The 26,974-nt window shown below is 42.0% G+C and overlaps 1 protein-coding gene across 2 annotated transcripts in view; it reads left to right on the plus strand.

The window, feature by feature from the left end:
* Window positions 1-7,037: 7,037 nt before the first annotated feature.
* Window positions 7,038-26,974, plus strand: part of PPM1H (protein phosphatase, Mg2+/Mn2+ dependent 1H) — a 247,660-nt gene continuing 227,723 nt past the window's right edge. Inside the window, exon 1 of one of the 2 annotated variants that reach the window (XM_087442091.1) lies at window positions 7,038-7,605. In XM_087442091.1, the coding sequence (XP_087298217.1) occupies window positions 7,370-7,605 (236 nt within the window). In that variant the 5' untranslated portion in view covers window positions 7,038-7,369. The remainder of the gene's footprint in view (window positions 7,606-26,974) is intronic. The other variant, XM_004429361.3, reaches the window with a different exon arrangement.

Genomic DNA, 26,974 nt, shown 5'->3' on the forward strand with positions numbered 1-26,974 from the left:
GAGTATGAAATAATGAAGAACTGAGCAAAATTGGTAGCTGTGGAACAGTCAGGGGGAGACAGACTTGGGAGGTATTTGGAAGGCAGAATCAACAAAACTGATTGACAGGCTGATATGGGAAGATGAGAAAGGGGAGTGAAGAGATGATCCTAATGTCATCAGCTGAGACTATAGTCTCAGGAGGAGGAGAAGCAGTGTCACAGGAAGATCATGAATCCTATTTGTGACATGTTGAATTTGAGGTGCCTGGGAGACACACAGGTGGAGAATTCCGAGCCAGATTAAAACCCATGGAGGCCTCAGGCACCGAAAGATTATATCTAGTGCCCTAATCCCAGCAAGTAAACTAAAAACAATACAAAACCATACAACAAGCATAAGGAAGGCCAAAAGCGTTTTGTGTTTTTAATGATGACCATTTTGGTACTTTCAAAAAACATTACCAAAAAAGTAGATTTTAAAAATGTACATTATATATAAATATTTATTTATATTGAAATTTATATTTACATAAATGTACTTATTTATATAAATATATTTGTGTATTACTTTTTATTTCTGCCCCTGCTTGGCACGTGACGGAAACATGTGCACAGACAGCCTGCCTGTTGGATAATCCAGCCTGGGAGACAATCAGGAGGCAGTGGTCAATTCTTCCTTCTCTCCAGCTTCCCATATGCTGAAGAATTCACATATCTGCCCACAGTGAATGTACTTAGGGTTTCACACTAACATAAGCCCACAGAAACCCAACAGAAAGAGCCAGTTCATATGGATCTGAATGGATCCAGTTAATGGGTCTCATTCATGGCTGTTCTTGGTCTGTATGCATTTAGAATCAAAGCACTTGGCCAGTTGCTTATTTTCTGATTTGATATGTTCCCTGCACTTCCTTGTCTGCCTGTCCATAAGTAAATAGCACTCATTTTCCATATGCCGGTGTTTCTCAAACAGTTTCCATCAGAATCATCTGGAAGGCTTGTTAAACCAGATTGTTAGGTCTCACCCCCAGGGTTCTAGTTCAATAGATCTGGAATGTGGCCAGAGAATTTACTTTTCTAGCAATTTTACAGGTGATTCTGCTCCTGCTGGGGCAGGGAGCGCAATCTGATATGCCAATTTTCCACCGCCAAAGGAGTTAGAAGAGAATTGAGACAAGAAATTTATTTTTTAAATTCACTGAAGTAGACGTAAGGAAAAACTTGCTAAAAGTAAGATATGTTCATTATGAAAGGATAACCAGAGTAATTGGAGTCAGGGGAGGAGTCTTGCTTTTGAATAAAAGATGAGATTATTTGATGGGACATTCCACTTTGTTTTGGTTTCGGAAAGCGGACCCTAAAAATATTTACAGGCAAGCATAAAAAGTCTCTCTACTTCGATTCAAAATGCAGTTGATGACAAAAAGGACAAAGCATCTAATTCTGCATTTCAAGACATTCTAGATAGCTGTCACATATCCTGGCATAGAGTAAGACTGATCTTTTGAGAGAACGAAAAGTAATTTGAGTTGATAGTTCTTAGTTAAGAAGCTGTCTTTAGTTGCTTGATTTCTGAATTTTTGCAAACCACATGCCCGTCTCTGAGCAAACAGTGAATTTCCCATTCAGTGAACAATCTTCGTTGGCTACTTTACTCAGGCCATTGTTACCTTGGAAAAATAATCCTGATAGCAGGAATTTTAAAATGGTAGGAGAGTGGGGGAATAAATCATATTTAAAACGAGAAGTTAACATGGTGAGGCTTGGAAACAGATATAATATAATTTTTTAAAGATATTTTCAGTTGAATAGAATTTAGAATTTTCGTACAACTTTGGTATGACCCGGCAGCTCCCAACTTAGAAACAAGTTCTATCTAAAAATCTCACTGGAAAGTAATTTGTTTGGAATTTGGAACAATTTCCAAATGATATTTTTGTACTTATAACATTCTATTTAAGGTTGTTAAGGGATTGTTTTATTTCCAAATCCATCGAGAATTAACAAAATCCTCAAGATGACTGAAATACCAGATCTTTGCTTGGAAAAGGTAGGAAAAAAAATCTTTTGTAAAGTAAACTTTCTCTTTGATGGAATGTTAAAGCACCCAGTGGGACTGGAAACTGCTTCATTACTAGCTATGTGGTCTTGGGAGCCTCATTTACCTTCTCCCAACTTCAGTTTCCACAGTAAACTGGTAGTGTTGATTAAGAACATTAGAAACAATGTTTAACTCGTAACATGGTTAAGAGCCTTGGAAACAAAGTATGTAAATTCCCCTTCCCTCAGCAGAGTGCAGTCAGTATCATAATGCTTATTATGCGTTATTAATCACCCATTCTGTATCAGGAAGAATACTAGGAATTTTCATGTTAGTCCATTTAATCATGAAAATAATCCTATGAGGTAGGTATTGCTATTTTCATTATTATAAGTGGAGAATAGAAAAAGGAAATGGTTTAAAATGTTAATATTAAAACTAGTCCCTAAGGAAAAAAATAGATTTAACTAAAAAAGGGTGATAACCCTGGGCCAACATTAGCTATATCATATTTCAACTATTATCTCACTGACCTTGAAGCTGCCCTATGAGATTGCAATGACTATTTTTTCCATTTTATACATAAGTATTCTGATAATCAGCACATTTCAGAGTCTAATCTAAAGACGGTATTATGGGACCAGGAATTTTGTGGAAGAGATTCAGGTTTATACAATTCCCATACCAGTTACAAAGCAGTGGTTTCAGTCTAGGACAGTGTGGGCAAGGGACAGAGTAGTCTATAGAAGGTGGCCAATGGGAAATCATAGGAAGTCAGGTGTAATCCATTGACTGAATGTGCCAGCTGTTCTGAAATCAGGTGTTTGTAATCCAGGGAATGTCTGCATTTGCTGGATGTAAATTCTGCCAGTATTCTATAACTCTGTACTCAAAAATTAGCTATAAATCTCTTGGTTCATGGGAAATTGTTATTTATAAATAAATAGCTTTGTTTACTATGGAGAAATAAATAAATCCCTCCTAAGAAGTCCGGAATTTTCAGCCTGTACCTTATTACATATGAAACCAGAATATACCTTATCTCTGGAGCAAAAACAAGTTAATGTTGACTATTTTAATATAATATCCTAGTTATGATATCATTAGGTTACCATGAAGCAGAGACCCACATGACTTGATATCCATGTTATTACCAATCTAGATACTGACTGAAGTTAGCTAAGCCTTGTCTTATTAAATATCACAGGTTAAGGGAGTTCTGTTTACAGAAAACACAGATCTTAAGGGATAAAGGGAGAAAGATCCTTAAGAAAATAGAGGGTATAAATATAATAGATTTGATCATTTAAACAAGTTATTTCCTCTGGATGGAATTTTTAAGAATTAATTTACCAACTGAACCCCATTACTTGTTAGGCATTAGGCGAGGTGCTGGCAATACGAAGATGAATAAGAATGTTCTTGCCCTATAGGATTTACCTTCTAATGGGGAGACATTGGTACACTGCTAGTTACAATACAGACAGGGTTAGCACCATAACGGAGGCATGAACCTACAGCCATGAGAGGGATGAGTTCTGGAAGGCATTATGGATTCATCTTTCTCCTGGCCTGACTTCCAGGTGAGCATGTGCTTTCTTTCTACTTGAATCCAAAATGTCCCAGATTATTTTAAAAATTTTTTGTCCCTGTATACCCTTCACCCAGCTTCCCCTAATGTTGACATCAAAACTAAGAATTCACACACTGGTACAGCATTGCATTAGGTTGTGTCTCTTTTGTCCCCAATCTGTGACAGCTCCTCAGACGTTCCTGTCTTTCAGAACCTTGACATTTTCGAAGATACCTGGTCAGCTATTTTGTAGAATATCCTCAGTTTGGGTTTGACTCATGTTTTCTCATGATTATACCCAGGTTAAGGATTTGGGGAAGAATACTACAGAAGTGATGAGTCCTTAGTGTGTGACGTCAGCGGGGACAGGATGTTAATATATCCCACTACTTGTGATGTTAACCTGGATCACTTGTTTTAGATGATGTCTGCCAGGTTTTTCCACTGTAAGATAATGCTTTTCTTTTGTAATTAATAACTATTTGGGCGGAATCCCTGATGTTTTGCCTGTAGAAATTATCTAGACCTTTTTCTTGAAAATAGTCTTATGATGGCACAGAGTCATTAAATAGTCAAAACCAGAGTCCTATAAGCCTAGAAGGGAGATTATGTTCATAGGAAGAGCATCAAAGTACAAGATCTATATATCTGTTCTGTAAATGAATGTTATGCTAAAGGCTTCAAACTCACATTTTCCAGGGGGAAAGAGAACACAAGAGAGATGAATGTGTAATAAACACATTGAGGGTCTCTCAATTCCTGATTACTACACCATTTGAATTTAGGGAATCACTAATCCTAAAGCTGGGAGCACAGATATTCCCAAATTTGCATCTGCAATAGGTGTGAAGGCACTTTTTTCAGGGGCGCCCCTGAAAGGGATGACCACCCCATTTTAATCAAGATTTACCTACTAGCTGAAGGACTGATCTTCATGAATGACACTATTGAGGAGTAAATTACATGGAATATATTTCTCTGGAAAATCCTGGGATGTGACACTGATCTTACAGGTGGGTTAAGATAAGATAGTAGATTTATTAGTTAGCCGTGAACACTCCTACTATAGAAATAGTCACAGGAAAGCAGGTATGGAATTTCTGTTTGCCTGCTGTTTGTAGAATAAAGTTTGCTGTGCGAAGCTAAAGATATATCAACACCTTCCCATGAGAGATAATAATCGGGTTACAAAGAAACAGTAGAATAACTTCGTACAAAACTTTGGCTCACAAATCTAGCTAATATTACCAAATTTAATTATGCCAAATATCCTCTTTGAGAAAAAGTTTGGAAGCCTACTGAAAATATTAACAGTGGAGATCCCCTGGGGAAACATTTTGGGGTCTTTTACTTTTTCACTTCCAGTTCTGTACTATTAGATTTTATTTACTTATTGACCATGATCAAGTACTACTTTTAAATTGAAAATCAATCAGACAGGAAATTTTTTAAAATCCTATTTCTATTAAATACTAATGCCTTGCCACCAAGTGAAACGAAGGGAAGAACAGAGTAAATTCACCTCAATAGAGGGTAGTTACTGAAGTAGCCACAGGACATTGTTAAAAGGTAATTAATTGTTCTGCCACAAAAGCTGGAGAAAGGGATTCTAGGTTTATCTGCCTCAGGGGATGCCAGAGCATGTGGTTGGTTGGATGTTTAGCCACTACACAGGACAGAAATTTCACCTTGGGAGTTTATTTATTTATTTTTTTAAGATTTTATTTATTTATTTTCTTTCCTGCCAAAGCCCCAGTAGATAGTTTTATGCCATAGATGCACATCCTTCTAATTGGTGTATGTGGGACGCGGTCTCAGCATGGCCGGAGAAGTGGTGCATGGGTGCGCGCCGGGATCCGAACCCTGGCCCCAGCAACGGAGCGCACGCACTTAACCGCTAAGCCACGGGCCACCCCTCCCTTGGGAGTTTATAGTTTAACAAAGCAAAGGTGGAGAAGACCATTTTTGCACATCTAGTTTTTGTATCATTTAAAATCCTGCCCTAAATTTTAAAATCAGAGAAAGGGGGCCGAGATAAAATTACATTTCTGGACTGTGAAAAGTAATAAAAGAACTCATTGACAGGAATGGTATTTCACTGAAAGGTTGAATGTTCTTGTTTTACATAATTATTTGGTATACGGTAAACTGGATTACCTATTCATGAAAAATCCAAAGGGGAAAATGTCTTTAAAAAACACTGTACATACTGGGGGGAAAAAAAAGGATCAATGAGGTTTATCCAGGCCTTCCCTAAGAGCAAGGATTCCAGTTCCTCTTCAGAGAATTATCTCCCCTCCAACAGCTGGGCTGCTCTCCTGTCCCCACTCACGGAGAGGAGGGAGGGCCTGTGTTCCCTGCTGAGCTGATTCAGTGCGGAACTCCACAAGTAACACAGAATCCCGGCAAATTAAATGGTAAGTAAACATAGGAACAGGATACAGAATAAGTAAACATGCGCAGGACACAGCTCTCTTGCAAAAAAAAAAAAAAAAAATTTAAGCCAGTGTTTAACAAATGTTACCCCTGATGAAGCACATTCAGCGGTTTTTTCGCGTTTTTGTTGTGTTTTAATACAAAATCACCAAAAAATGTTATCGTTGCAAGCAGTTATTCATTTTTACTTTGGCATTTGAGTCGCTGTGTCCTATTTAAAGTCCTTTAGTTTTCAAGTGCCCTTAGATAATTTTGTAACAATGTTTCGAATTAAGAAAAGGCTGCATTAAGTGTCAAATAGTAAACAGGGTCAGCTTTGAAAGATACTTTTCTTTTGTTGGAGGAAAATGCTTGCATAAATTTATTAAGCAGCTAAGTACTAGGTGAAATAGTGCTTAGTGACTACTTGTGAATTCTTACAGCTCTTTAGTTTTCTTCGCCATTCAGCTTATTCTGGGTTCGAAACAGGGTTTGCTCTGCAGATAACGATGCGTGGGGTGGTAAGGAAAGAAAAAAGTAATTTAGAAAAGCCTAGGGGAGAATTTTCAATAATTCTTGTGCAACCATTGTGGGTTGTTGCTTTTTGTTTTTTTAAAGCTCTGACAAGTCTCTTTCAGCAGGTGATCCTCGTTGCCACTGCAGGACGCAGAGCCTGGGCTCCGCCTGTCTCCCCTTCCCCTCCAGCTCCCGAAGTTTCCCGTCCCCAAGGCGCAGGCGGCATTTCCCCGCGAGTGGATTCCGCAACCGGCTTCTCCCGGCTGCGCGGCCCCACGTGACGCCCCTACACCTGTGCGGCCTGCGGCTCACAGCGCCCCCATCCCCTCCGCCAGGTACGACCCGGCCCGCTCCCCCTCCCGCGGGAGGCGCGGGTCCCGGGGCGAGCCTCCGCGGGCGCCAGGGGAGGGGCTGAGCCTCGCCACCGCGCAGCCGGAGCGCTCGCCGCCGATTATCACATGACTCGACGGCGGCGGTAGCCGTGGCAGCAGCCGCGCCGGCTCCGGGGCTCGCCGGGTGGGCTCAGTTCCGCTCACGCAGGAGCCGGGCGCGGCGGGCGGGCACGGGACCTGCTGCCGCCGCGGCCGCCCAGCCCTCCCGGAGCGCGCGGCGTCTCCCCGGCCGGCCGGCCCGCTCCATGCCGCTGGGCGGCGGCAGCGTCGCGGGGGCAGGCGGCGGCCCGGCGCGCGGGAGGCCGGGGCTCGGCCCCCTGCGGCACTAGGCTCCCGCGCGCGGCGCCCCGGCGGCCCGCTGCCCGTGCGCCCGCCGCAGCCTGCATGCCCCGCGCTGCCCGTGCGCCCGCCGCCGCCTGCTCGCACCGCCGCTGCCGCGCGCCGGAGTAATATGCTCACTCGGGTGAAATCGGCCGTGGCCAATTTCATGGGCGGCATCATGGCTGGCGGCTCAGGCTCCGAGCACGGCGGCGGAGGCTCGGACCTGCCCCTGCGCTTCCCCTACGGGCGGCCCGAGTTCCTGGGGCTGTCTCAGGACGAGGTGGAGTGCAGCGCCGACCACATCGCCCGCCCCATCCTCATCCTCAAGGAGACCCGGCGGCTGCCCTGGGCCACGGGCTACGCAGAGTGAGTGCAGCGACACCGGCGGCGCCCCTGCTCTCCTCGCGGCCCTTCCCCGCACGGTTCCAGCCCTCCTGTCTCCTTGTTCCCCGGCCCCCGGGCTCTCCGCGGGCTGCCGGCGCCCAGGCCTCGGCGGGGACCTCCTTCCTTACACTGGCGCGCGCTCTCTTCTGCCAGTCCCCTGCCCCCAGCCCCAAGGACGCGGCGTCTCCGGCCGGGTGTGGGTGGTAGACGGGGGTGGCGGCGCTGGACCGTGGGAAAGCTAGGGTTGGGCGGGTCTGCGAGTCCGGGGGCTGTGACACTTGGAGCAAAGTGCGTAGAACAGCCCTGCTGAAGTTTGAAACAGCGGGGAAATCTGGTGTCCGGTCACCCCCACACCCAAATTCTTTGTGCCTCCGCGTGAAGTTGGCGGGGTAGAGCCTGGAGGAGCTGTGGCTGCGCCTGGGGGCGGTGTCCGAGCCCCGGAGGCGGCCGCGCTCGCCCGCTTGGCTGCACATCCAGAAGGTCGCGGCTCCTCTGGCTGCAGCCTAAGCGCTCGTTCGCTTCTCCTGGGGCGGGTAGTAAACGCCTGCGCGTGCGGTCAATGCCACTGCCATTTCCCCTGGTCCTCGGGGGGGGAAACTCGCCCCAGGTGTCTAGGGACAGCGTTCTGGTAGTCAGCTGGGGCGACTACGCGAGCGTTTGGGTGATTTACTATTTCAAGAACCGACGGGATTAGGCTGACGACCCGGAGCGGGACTGGGAAAGGAGCGAGGGGGGTTTAATGGCCTCCCCCACTCCACGGCGGCTCCTTGATTGACTATTGAGGACTCCCTTATGAATGGCAGGACAAGGAATGTTTCTCCCCGATTCAGCGTTATGAAACCGGGAAACTCGGGAGGTGGAATTAGGAGACGAGAGTCCCTCGGTTAAAATGACCCAGTGGGTGCAAAAGTGCACGCGAAACCCTGGTGCCTGGCACACCTGCCCCTTGTGCGTTCACTCCATCCGCTCTAGACTCTTGGCCCTCCCCTACCCGTGCACAGCCTCGCCCGCTGATTGGTTCATCCGCGGACCAATCAGCTCTCCCGACGCCTGGGCGCTTTGATGCTGACCCTGTTCGGTGGCCCGGATACCCCCGGGCCGGCGTGGCTCCCGACGCCCCGGGTTCCGGTGTGAGAGGTGGCTTGGAAGACGCTCTGCCTATAATCTCGAATTCTCTTTTCCTTCCTCTTTCATCATATAACCGTTTCTCTTTGGAGTGAAATAGGAAACGTGTGTAAATGGGGATAGACAACTGGAGTGTGACAGATAGTGAGGAAACAGAAGTGAGAGTGATCGGTGCTAAAACGATAAAAATTAACGCATAGTAAAGGACAGAGAACGTTGTGGGTGGGGAGGTGCAAAATCGCATTGTAACTTCAGGAGAAAGCCAAGGCAAAAATGAACACCTGTGTAAGTCACGACCTGAAGGGGGAAAAGGGCTTGCCAAAACGTACCAAGCACTGTTTCTTGACTGAAATTAAAAAACATTGATTAAAACTCCGTTTGGACGCTTTGCAAGATAAAAAGTAACTTGGGGCATCCTCCGTCCTACAATTGTGTGGGTGAAGGCCCTTGTGCCTGCCAAAAACCTGAATGAGTAGGGCTGGTTGTCACTCCAGTGGGTTTCCCAGGAAGGGCAAAGGGTGCCTGTCTGAGGGGCAGAAAACAAGCCAGCAAATGGTGAGAAAGTTAGAGATAGGAAGGAAGATGTTAAAACACGGCCCGTGGAAGCTTCTTGGACACAAGAAAAGGAGTATCTCAGATAAGCAGGAAGGAAAGGAAAGGGGGAAAAAACAACTTGTTTCAGAATTTTTGGGTCCTATGGTGAGGACGTGATGTGCCAAGGGCTGGAAAGAATAGAAGGGAACCTGAAATGAGACGTGCAGGAGGGACACTACTCCTAGGGCTCTGTCTCCTCCTAGCTGGCCTCAGTATCCTTATCGCTGAGAAGCTTATCTTCCTGAACCAGGACCTGAGAGATGTTCAATTTGAGGGTTAGAAGGGCCACTGTAAAATGTTTAATTTTTGAAATTAGTTATAAAAGTAGTACCTACTTGTTAATTCAAGCAAAGACCTGTATACAAATGTAAGCCCCCCGCCCCGCCCCCCGGCCAGTAATGACAGTTCAGGGTTCGGGTCGTGTGTATGCCTTTCTAGACTTCTTTGGGTGCATCTATAAATATGTATCATGCATTTCTTTTTTCTTTCCTGAATAGTCTCATACTAAGCATGTCATTCTTAAGCATTTTCATAAAACTCTATGTCATGGACTTTATTCCACGTCAATACATATAAAATTAACCTCATTTTTCTAAAATATATATCCAGTACTAATAATAGCTAACATGGGGCTTATTATTTAATGCTTACACTGTTTCCAAGATTGTGTCATATCGTTTGATTCTCACAACGACCCTATAAGGTAGGCACTAACATTTCCATTTTATACGTGAGGATGCAGAGGCACCAAATGGTTAAGGGACTTGCCAGAGTCTTACCACCTTAGCGAGCCTGTACTTGAAGCCTTGAAACCGAGCAATCTGACTCCAGAGCCGGCAAAACCCAACTACCTCCTCACAGTGTATTAGATTAGGGTGCATCCATCTGTACCCAGGATTAACCACTAACGGTGTCTTGCCACCTCCCTCTGTCAGATGTTGTACTGTATCACTTCCTCAAACCTTGAACTATTGTTTATCTTCCTGCAAAAATACATCCTGAATGATCTAAGCGGCTGAAATAGGGAAGGAGAAAGAAAGACAAGTAGGAACTGTGGCTGTGATCACAGGCTGCTACCAGTAAACTGCCCTTTGCTACAGGAGCTACTGGGGGAGGAATTCTCTTTGTTCTAGAAGATACCCAGAGGGATAGAATTGATAGGAAGATTGCTCAGAGTGGGGATAAGAGGGTGCTAATGAGTCATGGCCTGAATCAGAAGTGTTTTGCTTACCTTTCTAGAAGGTGAGCTACATTCTAAACCTTCCTGGGGAGGAATAATTGGCATCACTTGGTGACTGAGGTGTTAGCAGAGAACTGAGCTGTATTGTTGATCACCTTTTGGATGGTAGAAAAATTAAGGGGAAAGGGTCTATTTTTTGCCACTTATTGTTAATCCTTTTCAAGAAGAGATACTCTATAGGTTATAGAACTAGAGAGTTAGCTTAGGCAATCTCTGTAAGTCTTGGGGATCTGGAAATTGAAGACTCTCATTTATTAATTCAGTATTTATTGGTGTTGTGCTGGGTGGAATTTCCTGGCTCCTCAAAAAGCATCCTATCCTGGCTGAAAAGTTTAGCCACTTAATTATGGGCTGTATGCTGGATTGTAAAGCATTGCAATTACAGATAACATCTACAGAACTTAAAATCTTTCCAGAAACATGCATTAGCAAGTTTTATTTTTTAGTTTGGCTTTGAAATCCCTGACTTAGCCTGTTAGATCTGCTCAGAGAGCGCCCATGGGAAGCAACGGTCTGAGCCGGAGACCCTGCAGGGCAGCTACTGCCCTCTCTCTCCGCAAGTGTAAGTACCGTCCGGGTGGTCCCAGAGCTCCTGGAAGTCAGTCCTGTTTTTAATGGGTTAGGAGCCCATTTTGATTTCTTTTTTCCTTCTTGACCTGTTTTCCCAACGTTTCTCCTCTTGATGGTCAGTTGGCTTTAGAGATGCAAGTGGATACGGAAATTGTGCCTGAAACCGCGGCCACAGAGAATGCCAGAAAATGCGCAGTCCTCTGGATATGAAAGCATCATATTCAAGTCTTTATCAGTGATAAGTGTACAGAAAGAATAAATAACAATTATAGCATAATTTTACTTAGGTTATAGCTATGACTCTACAATTCTTTTTTTTCCCCTAGAACTTTTCTCATAAAAGTGCCCTGGACATGGGTACAAAAAAACAGCTACTTTGAGAGTTTCTGTTAAATGTACATTACATAAATTCTTTGTGTCACACAAAGTTCAAAATTGTGAAATTTTCGATGAAATGACCTTATTTAAATCCAGAAAACAGCTCACAAGTATTTGGATTTATTTTGGGATCTGTGGGCTGTGTTTTCTCCCTAGTCATCAGCACTAATTAGCCATTACCAGTAAATTGCGTTATTTGGCTGTGTGGTGGTGATGACAGAGAAACCACTATTTCTCTCTTGCCCCAAAGCTCAGAATTCCCCTGGCCTTTCTTTTTCCCTTCTAACCTCCTCTAGCACACGCACCCCTCTTACACCTCTTAGCAGAGCTCCTGCCTGGGAACTTCCTGGTTGACTCTTGCAAGTGAAGAACCTTGAGGTTCTCCACCTCATGTATACAGATAAAAGGAAATGGGGTGGGGGGCAGGGTCTTATTTAACAGAGCTCTCCATACCACTTATTGGCAGATGAGTTAGAGGTCCAAAGTAGCCTAAAATATTTCACCTACCTTTCTGGTAACCTGCAGAAGGTATTAATTTCCTATTTTAACGCAGGTGGTGAAGCTCTCCTCCATTTTTCAGATTGAATGATAGAAGTCATCCACTCTGGGGTGGAGCTCCTAGACTCCCTTTTCGTAGGGAAATAGATCAGCTTCCTTCAAACACTAGTGATGCTTCAGGCAGAGGACTGAACCATTCCAAGCAGTTGTTTACCCCATGTTTCAGCCCACTAGGTGGACATCATCTCTGATGCTGCCCCACCACACACTGCTTCCTAATTATGGTTACTAAGTTAAGTCGATAACTTAAAACTAACTGCATACTACAATTGTTTTCTAAAAATATATTATTGAAGACAATTTTATATTGAGCTATAATTGATATAAAACATATTAGCTTCAGGTGTACAACATAATGATTTGATATTTGTATGTATTGCGAAATGATCACCACAGTAAGTCTAGTTAATACCCATCACCACACATAGTTACAAAATTTCTTGTGATAACTTTTTAGATTTACTCTTTGCCACCTTGAAATATGCAATACAATATTATTAACTGTAGTCACCATGCTGTACATTACATCCCAACACTTATTTATTTGTTTATCTGGAAGTTTGTACATTTTGGCCAACTTCACCCATTGTGCACCCCCTCTCCCACACTGCCTCTGGCAACCATCAGTCTGTTCTGTGTATCTATGAGGGGTTTTTTATTTTTTTATTTTTTGTGTGAGGAAGATCATCCCTGTGCTAACATCTGCCAATCCTCCTCTTTTTTTGCTGAGGAAAACTGGCCCTGGGCTAACATCCGTGCCCATCTTCCTCCACTTTATATGGGACTCCGCCATAACATGGCCCAAGAAGTGGTGCATCGGTGTGTGCCCGGGATCCAAACCGGCGAACCCCGGGCCGCTGCAGCGGAGCGCGAGTGCACTTAGCCGGCCCGGTGGCGCAAGCGGTTATGAGGGGGTTTTTTGTTTGTTTTAAGATTCCATATGTAAGTGAGATCATGTGGTATTTGTCTTTCTCTGACTTATTTCACTTAGCATAGTGCCCTCAAGGTCCACCCACGTTGTCACAAATTGCGGAATTTCCTTTTTTATGGAAGAATAATATTCCATTGTATATATGTAGCACATTTTCTTTATCCATCCTTCCATTGATAGACACTTAGGTTGCTTCCATGTCTTGGCTATTGCAAATAGTGCTGCAATGTACATTGGGGTGCAGATATATTTTTGAGTTAGTGTTTTCTTTTCCTTTGGATAAATACTTAGAAGTGAAATGGCTGGATCATATTTTTATGATGGTTCTATTTTTAATTTTTTGAGGAACCTTCGTACTGTTTCCATAGCAGCTGCACCAATTTACATTCCCACCGACATTGCCCAAGGGTTCTCTTTTTTCCACATCCTTGCCAACACTTGTTTCTTGTCTTTTTGATAATAGCCATTCTAACAGGTGTGAGGTTTTGATATGTATTTCCCTGTTGATTAGTGATGTTGAGCACCTGTTCATGTACCTGTTGGCCATCTATGTCTTTGGAAAAATGTCTATTCAGATCCTCTGCCCATTTTTTAAATCAGATTGTTTTTTTGCTATTAAGTTGTATGAGTTCTTTATATATTTTGGATATTAACCTCTTATCAGATATGGGATTTTTAAATATTTTCTCCTGTCTGGTAGGTTGCTTTTTCATTTTGGTGATGGTCTTCTTTGCTGGTCAGAAGCTTTTAGGTATGATGTAGTCCCATTTGTTTACTTTTGTTTTTATTGCCTTTGCTTTTGGTGTCAAATCCAAAAAAATCGTCGCCAGGACCAGTGGCAAAGGAGCTTACTGCCTATGTTTTCTTCTAGGAGTTTTATGGTTTCAGGTCTTATGTTTGGGTCTTTAATCCGTTTCAAGTTAATTTTTGTGTATGGTGTAAGATAGTGGTTCTGTTTTATTCTTTTGCCTGTGGCTGTCTAGTTTTCCTAACACCACTTATTGAGAGATTGGCCTTTCCATATTGTATATTCTTGGCTCCTTTATTGTAAATTAATTGACCATATATGTGTGGGTTTATTTGTGGGCTCTCTATTCTGTTCCTTTGATCTATGTGTCTGTTTTTATGCCAATACCATGCTGTTTTGATTACTATAGCTTTGTAATATAGTTTTAAATCAGGGAATGTGATTTTCTTTTTTAAGATTGCTTTGACTATTCGGGATCTTTTGTGGTTCCATACAAATTTTAGGATTGTTTGTTCTATTTCTGTGAAAAATGCCATTGGAATTTTGATAGGGATTGCATTGAATCTGTATATTGCTTTGGGTAGTATGGACATTTTAACAGAATTCTTTCAATCCATGAACATGGCATACCTTTCCATCTTTTTGTGTCTTCTTCAATTTGTTTCATAAGTGTCTTATAGTTTTCACTGTACAGGTACCCTTTCACCTCCCTGGTTAAATTTATTCCTATGTATTTTATTCTTTTTGATGCAATTGTAAATGAGATTGTTTTCTTAATTTCTCTTTCTGGTAGTTCATTTATTAGTGTATAGAAACACAACTGACTTTTGTGTATTGATTTTGTATCCTGCAACTTTACTGAATTTGTTTATTCTAACAGCTTTTTGAGGGAGTCTTTAGGATTTTCTATAAATAATATCATGTCATCTCCAAATAGTGACAGTTTTTGTTTTCTTTTCTGATTGGGATGCCTTTTATTTATTTTTCTCTCCTAATTGCTCTGGCTAGGACTTCTAGTACTATGTTGAATAAAAATGATGAAAGTTGGGCATCCTTGTCTTGTTTCTGATCTTAGAGAAAAAGCTCTCAGCTTCTCATCGCTGAGTATGATGTTAACTGTGGGCTTGCATATATGACCTTTATTATGTTGAAGTATGTTTCCTCTGTACCCACTTTATTGAGAGTTTTTATCATAAATGGATGTTGAATTTTGTTAAATGCTTTTCTGCATTTATTGAAATGATCATATGATTTTTATCCTTCGTTTTCTTAATGTGGTGTATTACATTGATTGATTCATGTATGTTGAACCATCCTTGCACCCCTGGAATAAGTCCTGCTTGGTCATGGTGTATGATCCTTTTAATGTATTGTTGGATTTGTTTAGCTAATATTTTGTTGAGGAGTTTTGCATCTATGTTCATCAGGGATGTTGGCCTGTAATTTTCTTTTTTGTGGTGTCCTTGTCTGGTTTTGGTATCAAAGTAATGCTGGCCTCATAAATGAGTTTGAAAGTATTCCCTCTTCTATTTTTTTTGAAGAGTTTGAGAAGGAAGGACAAATTTCTTTTAAAGGAAGATATCTTTTAATTCTTGGTGTTTGGTGCGCACCGACGCACTGCTTGGCAAGCCATGCTGTGGCGGCGTCCCATATAAAGTGGAGGAAGATGGGCACAGATGTTAGCCCAGGGCCGTCTTCCTCAGCAAAAAAAGAGGAGGATTGGCGGATGTTAGCACAGGGCTGATCTCCTCACAAAAAAAAAAAAAAAAAATTCTTGGTGTTTGGTGAAATTAAAAAATCTAGTGCCTTTATAGTTTTCTCTGATTTGCCTAATTTGAACAAAAGACTGATACTTTTCCCCCTTGAATTTATGCCATCCTTTTTCAGGAAATAAACACCATTCATCTGCTTCTATTACTTCTTTCATTCAATCAGTGAAATCATTGCATTCCTAGTATGTGTCAAGCCTTGGTCCCCTGCTGGGTCCATAATATAAGACAGTCATCATCCTCAAGAAAATTTTATGTCATATTCTTTCCCCCTTTCATGTCATTCTTTGAAATTAAATCAGAATGAAATCATGGACCATTAAGGTTAAAAGAGACTAGCCTTAGTGGGAGGTTGTTTTGTTTTTAATGTCTTAGTGCTTCTGGGCAATTTCAAATCTCAGTATTTGGAGCCTTTAAGTCACACTAGGGAAGCAAACTGTTCTTTCCAGCAAGCATTGTGATTAGCTGCCAAGTTCTCTGCACCTGAAGGACATCCTAAGACCTTTATACATACCTGTCTAAAGGTATGAGTGAAGAAAAAATTATCTGACCCTTGTTAAAATGGTAAGGAAGACTTTATTCAAGACTATTGCAATAGGGGCCGTGTAGTAGGGGCGAGAGATCAGACTCAACTCCAAATACAGCAAAGACAGCTGGGGATTTATAGCCAATGAGACGAGTGAGGAGGTGAGTAGATGGGAAATTACTGAGAGGAGACAGCAAGGGGGTGGGGGGCAGGGTTCTTGCTGAAGGCAGTTGGAGGAGGAGATGAGGAAATGGATCAGATATCAAAGGTGATCAGGTTTGACTGCTAAGTGGGGACATAAAAACCAAATCTATTATCCACTGTCATTTCATTTCAACATTTCATGAAATAAAAGATATTTTAAAACCAGAAGTGTAGAGGCATTATATCTCAGCAAAAAGAACAGTTCTTAGTTTTTTGAAAATGCTGCGGTATGGCTCCTATTTTTCTAAGTTTTCACAGACTCATAAAACCATATATTTTACCTGTCCTATAGGATTCCCAAGGCCCTTTCCTGTTTTAAACTCTGAGTTCCCTGGGATAGGCTAGGAACCAGTGTTTTTCCTTCTGGGCTAAGGTTTTTCGTAGTGGGGCCTGCTGTCTCCTTTATGATTACAGTTTTGAATTACTTTTTGCCGGTACTTTATTGTGAAAATTTTCAAACATTCAGAAAGGTTGAAACCATTATATACTTGGCACCCATACGCTCACCATCTAGATTCTGCAATGCACGTTTCGCTATATTCGCTTAATCATGTGGCTATCCGTCAATCCATTCTTGTTCTTTTGAAATGTTTCCTTTGGTCCAATGTCTTGGATTTATGCTATTTGGTTATTTTCCACAGTAAATTAAAAATTAGATTTGAGTAGTTCGACAAGCTCAGTTTAGAAAACCACCAAACAATTGGGTCCTCCTCCACGCTGGGGGGGCACCCCGGATTTAACTTGTACAACATTGGCACCCTGCAAATGCTCCCTCAGTCCTCACGCTTTCCATAACTTAGCCTTTATGTGACTGAGAGCTTTACATGGGGGCAAATCGAAAAGGAGACAAGATGACACATCTCTTTGCTGTGCCCCTGTTTAGTGAAATCAGTAGGAAATTTGTTTGAAACTTGAGTCCCTCGTCTTTTCAGCTGGTAGCCAGGCAGGGGAAGGCTAGCTGAGGAGTGCTCTAGTAAAGACCTCAGAATGTGTTGCCTGAAAAGTGCCTATGATGAATAGACACCATTGCCCTGTGTCCTCCTTTCTTCTGAAGTGGGTACTGTCCGCCAGGAGGCTTAGGAAAATCGCAGTACCTGCTGAATTGCTCTTCATCTGGTGTGGGCAGATCAAGTGGGTCTTCTGGGATGTGAATCCATAGTGCTTTCTTTGTTATACTGTTTCTGACTTAGTTTTCTCTAAATGGCTGTAAAGGTTAAATGCTTACCTGTACTTTTCCTCTTGTGTGGACTTTATGCTTCCTTATTTATGGGAGAGAATGATGCTACCGCTAGCTTACTTCTGTGTGGTTCTGAATGATTACCAAGGCCCTGCCACGTGCACTTTGATGTCAGCTTCTGTTATCCCTGTTAGTAGGAGAGGAAAGTGAGGCCCAGAGAGAACCTGAGTTGCTCTAGAATCTCCTGCGGTCCCAGGGTCCTGGTGACCACCACAGAGTCACTGAACCTGAAATTTATTGTATGGAATTATTCGTTAATAGAGAGACATCATATCCCTGTAAACAAAATGTCACAGAAGAGAGTGTAATGTAGTTTATTACTCAAAGGAAACCAATAAGGCCTAATCTCCAGGTGGCTTTAAATTGGATAAGGGTGTATTAGCACATCAAGTTTCATGTAAAAGGATGCTTTTCAAAGCTTTTAAAAATAATTCAATTGAGTATAATAGGCTTTCTTAATTATAGTTAACTTTCTTAGTATGTATACATTTCCTAAGTATAACAGTCCAGATCTTGTCAAAATTACCATCTTTTCTAAACTCCAAAGTGCTTTTTTTCATCTTTTAATGTTTTGGGAAGCCCTATAAGTCTTAAAACCAATCTGTCCATTTTATGTAGTGGCGTTTTCCTAAAGTTAATAAATAGATCATGTGTGTTACTATTAATGGCTACTTAGAAGTGAGGAAATATACTTAGGAATTCTGAATGAGGGGACTCAAATCATGTCAGGTTTTATGCAATAGTCCCTTTTAAATTTACTTTGGGAGTTCTGTTACCTAAGTTCTTACGTTACTTAAGCACAATCAGGTTTTAATGGGAATTTTTCAAGTTAGTGAACTTCGGGGGCCAGTAAGGCCGGTGGGCCTGGTGTAGCATATTTGTTTGCTGGTCCCACCTCTTGGACTCTTGCCGTGGCCGTCCTGTGGAGTGTGTGCATCAGTGGTTTCACAGGTCAGGCCTAATGGACCTTGCTGGGTGGGCGGTGTAATCAGTCATCACAGGGGTGTGGGGCGGACAGAGATCAATTTTTTGCCAAGCCGAGAGGACCAAAATGATTCGTGTCCTCCTCTGTACTTTCAGAGAGCTGACAAATAGACATTTAAGCTATTGAAAAGTGGTGTGTCTTGACCATATAACCTTTTCAAATAAGTAGAAGAAGAAAAAAACCTCAAGTGATAAATTGATTTTTTTTTTAGTAAAAATGCTGTGGATTATTGAATTACTCTATTTAAGTGGTCTGCTATGGTGTATTAATTGCCTTTTTGAAAAGGTGAACATTGACAAATTATGTTTAGAACACACAGATGGCAAAAATAAAAGTGTTTAGTGGGAAGCAGATTTTTAAGGTACAGTGAATATGAAAAGCCCATCAGAGGATGTCAGGGGAGGGAGGGAACCAAAATGATATTACTATAGAAAGAATTATTAAAAGATTTTTTTAATATGAAAGAGGAAATAGCTGCAATATTTTGTTGCAAATAAGTAGCCTCTGAGGATGAACTCTAAAATATGTTTGGGGAAAATCGAGCCATTTATCAGCCTTTTAGGGCAGCATTTACCCCATAAGTAGGGTCAGAGTAGAGCCAAAGAACCGGAGTAGATGGCCTGTTGGCACCTTCCCTGTGACTATTAGTAACAGGGCCATGCTGCCCTGTGGTTAGAACCAGCTGTCGAGAGCTGGGCTGGTGATTCAGCGCAGGAGCAAATGGGAAGAAAAGAATTGGCAACTCGGACTACAGCAGCTGGTGTTTATTTTCTAAAATATCTAGGTGCTCAGATGGGAATTGCATGGGCCCATAGTTGAAGCCCTGCCTCTCCTCCTCTCCCTGCACCCAAGTCACCTGGCCACGCTGGCCCTTTCCCACCTCGCATACCGCCTGAAGCCCTGCCTGCTGCCTTGCCATCCTCGGAGGCACCACAGGCTGTCATTGGTCTCCGGCGGAGCTGTGGGTTCCCTCCAGTCCTGGTTCCCAACCTTCTTGCCATCATGGACCCTTGTATTTATTTTTGTCTTGGGTGGATCCCTTGTAAAAGATTTTGTCCAGCAAGCTGTATAAAATATTAAGTTGCCCCCCTTAAAAATAACTTTAACCAGACACATCTTATCTTCTAATCAGCAGGAAGGGTGGGTGTGGTGATAATCACATTGAACTGATAACATTTCAGCCAAAAGCAAAGGATTAACCTATGTTTCAGTTACTGTGAGTCCTTACTGCCCACAGTCTATTTTTCAATAGTTTTTTTTTTTCTTCGATATTTTAAGTAGCTTAGGTCTCCTACTGCTACCTTCTCAGATCCTTAAGGAGCCTGGACCACATGTTGAAATTCGACCAACAGCCTTGGCTTTTGCACCGCCCCCCCCAGGTTTTCCGCCAGGTGTGCTCAGATTCATGTCAAGATCATTTTGTTTGGAATTCAAATGTGTAACACCTTCCTTGAGCACGTTACTTCAAAGTCCCCGATGTCCTTTTCCTTGTTGAAAAACTGTTTTAATAGTTTTATTTTCTTGGCTCGAAAAGTGCCGGAGTTGCCTGAAACGCCTGATGCTTGTCAGCAGCAAGTTTAATTAAATGCGTGCTGAGAACATTATTTTGTCTAGCAGAGAGTTTTGACCCTTGGGCAAAAGTTTATTTTGTAAAAATTTCTATCCTCCATTGACTATGGGTGAGAAGAACGTAAAAACATCTTCAGATGCCTACTAACCTGTCAAGGTGGAGGAATGCATTGATTCCTCTGAACATAGAATGCATTCTTTTAAATGATATACTTTTATTTTCTCGTTATAGAATTGATACACGTTCCTTGTAGGCACTTTCAAATTCTTATAAGTACTATGAAGAACATAAGAATTATCCATAAATTCTACCACTCATAATTAGCTTCAACTGATAATTTGTGTATATCTGTAAGTACATGTGCATTTATTTATAAAATGGGATCATTCTGCATACTGAGTAGTAGCTTTTTCACTTGAAATGGAGTGACTATCTTTCCACTCCATCACTATTAAGTGGTATCTTTATATGTAAATAAATTTTATACTTGGTCATTTTGAAAAGCTGCATTGTATTCCATTTGTAGTTTTAACATACTTTTTTTTTCTTAGTGGTAACCAATTTTTTGCTGTTAAAAACAATCCCGAGATGAACATCCTTGTAGATAAATCTTTAAGCTACAATTTGAAAAGTGACATTTTTCTAAGAAAAATTGTCAAATTGAACTTTTCCATTATTTTAGTGACATTACTAGTTGGAGAGATCAGTGTTTAGACTGAAAATTGTTTTGAAAGTTGTCTTTTATGTACTTTATTTTAAATTGCTTTACCAAAGTAGTGTTTTGGTGAGCCAGGCTTACTAATTTAAGAAACATTATTACTGTTTTTTAAATATTTAGGATTAAATATTGAATTTCAGAAAATGTTCATTTCTAAATGTCACATTTAGAAAACTGTCCTAGTTTAAGACCCTCCTCTAAAGAATTTATAGTTCTTTTTATTTCAATGAAGGAAAGATCACCTTTGTTCTCTAGGCTGGTTTCAAATTATGTGCTCAACTCCGGGCAATACAACAGTTATCACAGTACTTAAACATTCCAGACATCCATTTGCTCAATAAATGTTTGTTGGAGGCATTGCGTGATATTCTCTGCACCTGGACTACCCTGTGGGGAAATGGGAGAAAATAATCCAGCTTTCCAACTCTTAGCTGGAGATAAGCAGTAAGAACAGATCCTGATGGAAAAAGTAGATCTTTTGGTATATGTGAATGAGTGGCTGGGAATGGGAAGAGTGTCTGCATGGACGCTGGGTTCGGAAACCTGTTGAAGTTTCTGAACATTATCAATCCTTTCTCTGCCCTCTCACCTGTCATCTTTTTTTTTCTCTGCCCCATTTTCTTCCTTTTGTAGCATTTTGGTTTTTTGGTATAGTATTCATAAGTTGCCTGCTCATTAATCCTTTCTCTGTGCACGAGCTAAAGCATTATTGAATTGGGCACAATCTATGAGTTAGTTTATCTAGAGATTGGATTATTCATGGTGAAGCTTGCAGTTTGCTCTCGATACAATAACTCGAAGTCATCCAAGGTAATTGGTCCGTTTCCCTCTCTGTCCAACCCCAAGCTAATGTCTTCTTTAAAATCATGTACACGTAGATATGAAGCAATTAGATAAAGAAATTCTGTATTAAAATTTAATTTCATTAATTAATTTCTACTCCTATAATGATATTGCTTCTCAAGCTAACCCTGAAGAGCTTTCATTTTTGTCAGCTATATATATAAATGATATTTAATGTATTGGAAATGAAAACTGAGAAACTTAAAAAAATATTTGTAAATTCATTTAAAAAGAAATATGTAAACATTTTTAATGAAACGATTTTATGAAATATTTTAATGAAAAATAACCGTATTTTCCGAAACGAAAACCAATTCAGTAAGAAGAGTGGCGTCCTTAAACATTTGCAAATCTCTTTAGTGTCGGGCTTAATAGGAAACAGCGGGATTGTTACCTGCTTCTGCATTTGCTCTGTGGCACTGTCACACTCATGGGTGAAGCCCGCTCCACTCCTGAGAGAATGCGAGTGAAGAGGAAAGCAACACCGTAGCTTTCTGGGGGAAATGGTTTTGACCTCATGTATCTCCCTTAAAAGGAGACCCCCAGGGCTTCCCAGCTGTACTTTGAGAACTGCTGGTGCGGACTCTAAAGAGTTTAGCATAACTTTCTATCTTATTTTTTGAACCGTATTTTACAGAGAGAAAAGCTTAGACTACTTTTAAAAAGTTAGGTGGAATGTAGTTCCTCCACTTCTGACGCGAGTGTCTGTACCCGTTCAGGAGCGACTCTCCCACTCCCCGTGGTCTTCCTTCCAGATGTGGAGGACTTGGCCTTCTCCAAAGGGCCTGCATGTCATGTATGTTTGGGCTGTCTGAGACTGTTAGACAATTGAGGAGGGGTAGTATTATCCATCTTTAACTGATCATAATAAAAACAATAGGGGCCAGAATTCACCAGAGTTAGTGCTACAGTACAGATCTCTGAGCACTTCAGGTTTATAGCCATTCTGGGGTTATTTAGTTGTCTTGCACTGGTTTCTCTGTATCATGATCATACCTTTACTGCATACTTCACAAAGGCTAAGGGGCAAACGACAGAGAGGTTTTAACCCTAAGAGTCTTACTCTCTTGTTGGGAAGATAGACTCATGGAAAGATTAAAACCCAGGCATAATGGGACAGAGGAGGAGCATGGTGCTGGCGGAAGGTTCGTACCCGGAAGAGGCGGCCTGAGGTCGTCTTGGCTCTGCTAACCAGCTGTGGCTTCGGCGAGCTGGTTCACTGTTTGAGTCCTCAGTTGGCTTGTTTATAAAGTTGGGCAAATGACTCAGTCCTTTCCAGCTGTGAGGGGCTGAGGGAGCAAGTACCATAACAGAAGCTGTGTCCTGATAGTTAATGTACACTGACTTTTAAATAGGATACTTATATACAGTTCATGAAAATTAATGCTTTTTCGTTTGCTTTATCTTAAAATCTCTGAAGGATCTGTTGGGTGAATATGCATTTTAGCAAAAGGTGGAAGTGAATTGAAAATCTAATTACACAGGATTTAGTGATACAAACTTGTAAATGTAAGAGCACGGTAAACCGAGGATGGTAACTAAGCTCTTGCCTGGAGGATAGCCTTGCCTCCCCTACCCTGTGCAGCACAGGTTATAACATTGTTGCAAGAAAAAACAAGATAAAAATAAACTTAAATAAATAGCCTATCATGGACTAAAAGGGACTAAAAATTTAGCTTTTTTTTCCCTCTAATTCTTTTAGGGTAATGATGTAGTTACTACATCTGTCCAGAAGAGTTAGGACTTGAAGTATTTGTCTAGAAGGAAAAATGCTTCAAAATTTTATCGTGAAGTAGCTAAAATTATGGTGGTGATGATTCTACCATTGGTTCCTGTTGGTTCCACTCTGGGGTGTCCTTTTTTGAGGCATGGTGTTATTTTAGCCAAACCATAATTTGTAAAGTGTGTAGATGTCTGAATACAGTCTATGAAAAGTTGAAAAAAAATGTGAAATTGGTTGAAACCTCCTACCGCTCCTTCCAGGAAAAAAAGGAAGGAAGATCACAACGAGTTTTGAATTCAGTCTCTCTGATAGCCCCACGTTGCCCGAGGGTGGGTGACCTGAGGGCATCTCCGATGCTCAGAATTGTGCTGTCGCATGGTGCAGAGCTGATGGCTTCAGCTCTTGGCAGTTAAATTGCTGTGGAAAGCAGCTGTACTTGATGTGATTTTAATCAATATCTTGTACTTACATGTGGCCCTGTGGCCACTGCATCACTCTTCTCAGCATCTCTGACCCAGGAGTAAAGGACACAGTGTCTTGCTTGAGATTTGGTTTTGAAGATTCCCGTGAGTCAAATTATATTTTAAAAGCACTGGGAAGCTTGCTACTTAAAACATATCACTGCAGGACACATTTTCACAACGTTGCGAGTAGTTCTGTTAATCAGTACTGGTTCTTTGTGAGTTGAACTTTAATAGTACCCTACATTCTCTAAAGTGGAGGATAACTAGCGGTATGTTCTTTTCAAATGGTAAGTGACCAGCAGCTAGTAGCATCAGTAGCTCCTTCAAGGACATCCGGGAGAGTGGCTAAGGATGAGTGGTTGAGACTCTGCCTACATCAGCGTCTTCCCTCATGTGCTTCTAGATGCCCTTATAGAGTTGATTTCTTTGCCTCTTCGGTGTCTTTGCTCGTACCAGAACTGCTTGAGCTTCCATTTCTGTAGTAGGGTTATTCCGATTTAACAGGATCTGTTTAAAACAGTGTGCTCCACTGACTTTTTCTCACGAAAAAAACACATCCTCTTAGTTTTGAACTTAAATTACATTTCCTTTCCTGAGACATATTTATTTTTACCATGTCTCAAAGCAGTGATTTACCTCATTTTTTGCAGCTTTATAAGGAACTAAGTAATTTAGTTATTTTATTCCATAAATATAATTGGGAGATACTTATAAGTTGAAGAGTGAGCCATCTCCATTTCATTCCGTGTGGCATTCAAGCTTTTTGGAGTGTAAGACAGATACCAAAAGCAAAACAGATGTTTAGATTGTGTTATGTTAGTAAAATAAACAGTTTGATTATTAAAATTATGTTTATTAAAGAAAATAATCTATGATCAACCATGTCCATTTTTAACGTCATACTGGGTGTGAGTAAAACAGACTATTTCAGCTAGGTTGCTAGAAAATGTTAATTCTGTTTTCAGTCAGTTAACGTTCATTAAACCTGTACTAAATATAAGGCTCTCAAGCTTGAAAAGAATGCATTCCCTATCTTCAGGAGATTCACAGGTTAGCAGGGGAGATATTATGTGCACGACCATAAAACAGGAGCTACTGTGGGGTGTTTGTTACCACAGCATACCTTAGCCCATCCTGACGAATGCATGGTGGTAGTTTGTAGCATACATTTGCAGATGGATCCTGCAGTGGAAAACAGGTTTTCCATTATATATTTAATAGGTGCCACCTGAGAAAAAGCCCTGCAACCATGCTGGGTTAGAGTTAAGTAGATTTCTTTATAGGATTTCTTAGAGCTTTTAATACACTGTGGTGAATTTCAAAACTCCAAGCTGAGAGAGAGCGTGCATTGCTTCCAAAATTTTTCTGACTATGAAATCCATTCTCCTCACCCTTTTTGGTGAGTGCATGTATTAATGTCTTGAGGAACACAGTTAAGGAAATACCGAATTACACAATTGTGAGGGTGTAGGCGCGTAACTAATTGCGTAAACCAGTGTGAGTCCCCGACTGGAAACGAGGGCTGGGTTTGAGGGGAAATTTGAAAGAAGGAGTGACAGGAGTGGGACTGACTGGATATTGAAGAGTAAAGAAGTTGTATTGTTTCAGTTACCAGCTCATTTCTAGTGGATTCCTTACCAGTCTCCTCTGTGGCTTTGCAGACCCTCGTTCCTTTCCTCAGGCTGTCAGTCCCGCTCCTGCAGAGGGCCTTCCCTGCCCACCTCACTGACTCCTCGCTCAGCAGGCTCCTCTTCCAGTCCACCTTGGGCGTCTGTAACTTCATCCTTTTTATTCCTTACTGTCTCACATGGAGAAATGTTCTGCCAGAAATGTTACCCCCCCTTCACTTCTTCACTTCCTCCACACACACACACACACACACACACACACGTGCCCTGCCTCCCATTCCCTCCATTTGTTATCCCAGCATCTTGAGCCTTGTCCTCTCCATTGCCTCCCCTTTGTCTATAGGTGTGCTAAGTCATTGCAGTTGGGTCAAACTACATATCCCTTCTTCTAGTCTGCTTCTGCCCTTCAAGTTACTGAACATACCATCACTCTCTTTTTGTAACGCCTTCATTTCCTTCCTTACAGAAACATATATGGAATGCCGACTCTGTGCCAAGACTCTTCTGGGTGCCAGGGACACAAAGACAAATAAGAGAAGTCTCTCCCCTCAGTGGTCTAGTGGGAGACCCATCTTACTGAACAAACTACTGCAGTGGAGTGGGGTGGGTGTCATGATCGAGGTGCAGCCTGGGGCATCATGGGCACCACAGATCCTAGGCTGGGGACATCAGAGGAGGCTTCCCACAGGAGATGAGGCTCTAGCTGAATTTAAAGAAGTCAGCCAGCCGGTTGAGGGGCTGGAGAGGAGAACGAGTGTGGGTGCACAGAGGGGTGAGTGTAGGATGCAGTGTGGGATGCATTTCAGAACCGTGAGCGGTCTCCGTGCATTGCTTCTGCTTAGTGCTACTTAGGAAGATGCTTGCGGAGGTCACCAGTGACTTTTTAGGTTCAAATGGTCACTTTAAAAATTTGTTCATATTTCACATTCGTAGTAATCATTGCTGCTCACTCTCTAGTCTGTGAACTCTTTCATCTCTTCTATTATCTTACCTTCTATTATCTCTTAACTTCAGGAGCCCTGAGACTCCTTCCTTCTAGTCCCTTTTCTGATTTTCTAACCATGCTCCCTTTTCTTCACAGAAATCTCCCTTGAATACTGGTGTCCCCAAGCTCTCCAGACTCCCCCTCTGTCTCTTCAACCTCTCCATTAGCAGTTGTTTTTTTTTTAAATACTTATTTATTTTTTCCCCCAAAGCCCCAGTAGATAGTTGTATGTCATAGTTGCACATCCTTCTAGTTGCTGTATGTGGGACGCGGCCTCAGCATGGCCGGAGAAGCGGTGCGTCGGTGCCCGCCCGGGATCCGAACCTGGGCCACCAGCAGCGGAGCCCGCGCGCTTAACCGCTAAGCCATGGGGCCGGCCCGTCCATTAGCAGTTTTATCCATACCACTTGCTGGGAATTTGAATTTATCTTCAGCCTGGCCTCTCTCCTGAACCCTTCATGTGGTCTCCTCAGCTGTGATCATCCCCTCGCTGAGCCTGCCTATATCGAATGCTTTGCATGAGTCTGAGTTTAAATTTGTTTGAAATGTGAGTGT

This window comes from Ceratotherium simum, chromosome 17, assembly GCF_057802395.1.
Source record: "Ceratotherium simum simum isolate JZ-2026a chromosome 17, ASM5780239v1, whole genome shotgun sequence".
In the NCBI taxonomy this organism is placed as follows: Eukaryota; Metazoa; Chordata; class Mammalia; order Perissodactyla; family Rhinocerotidae; genus Ceratotherium; species Ceratotherium simum.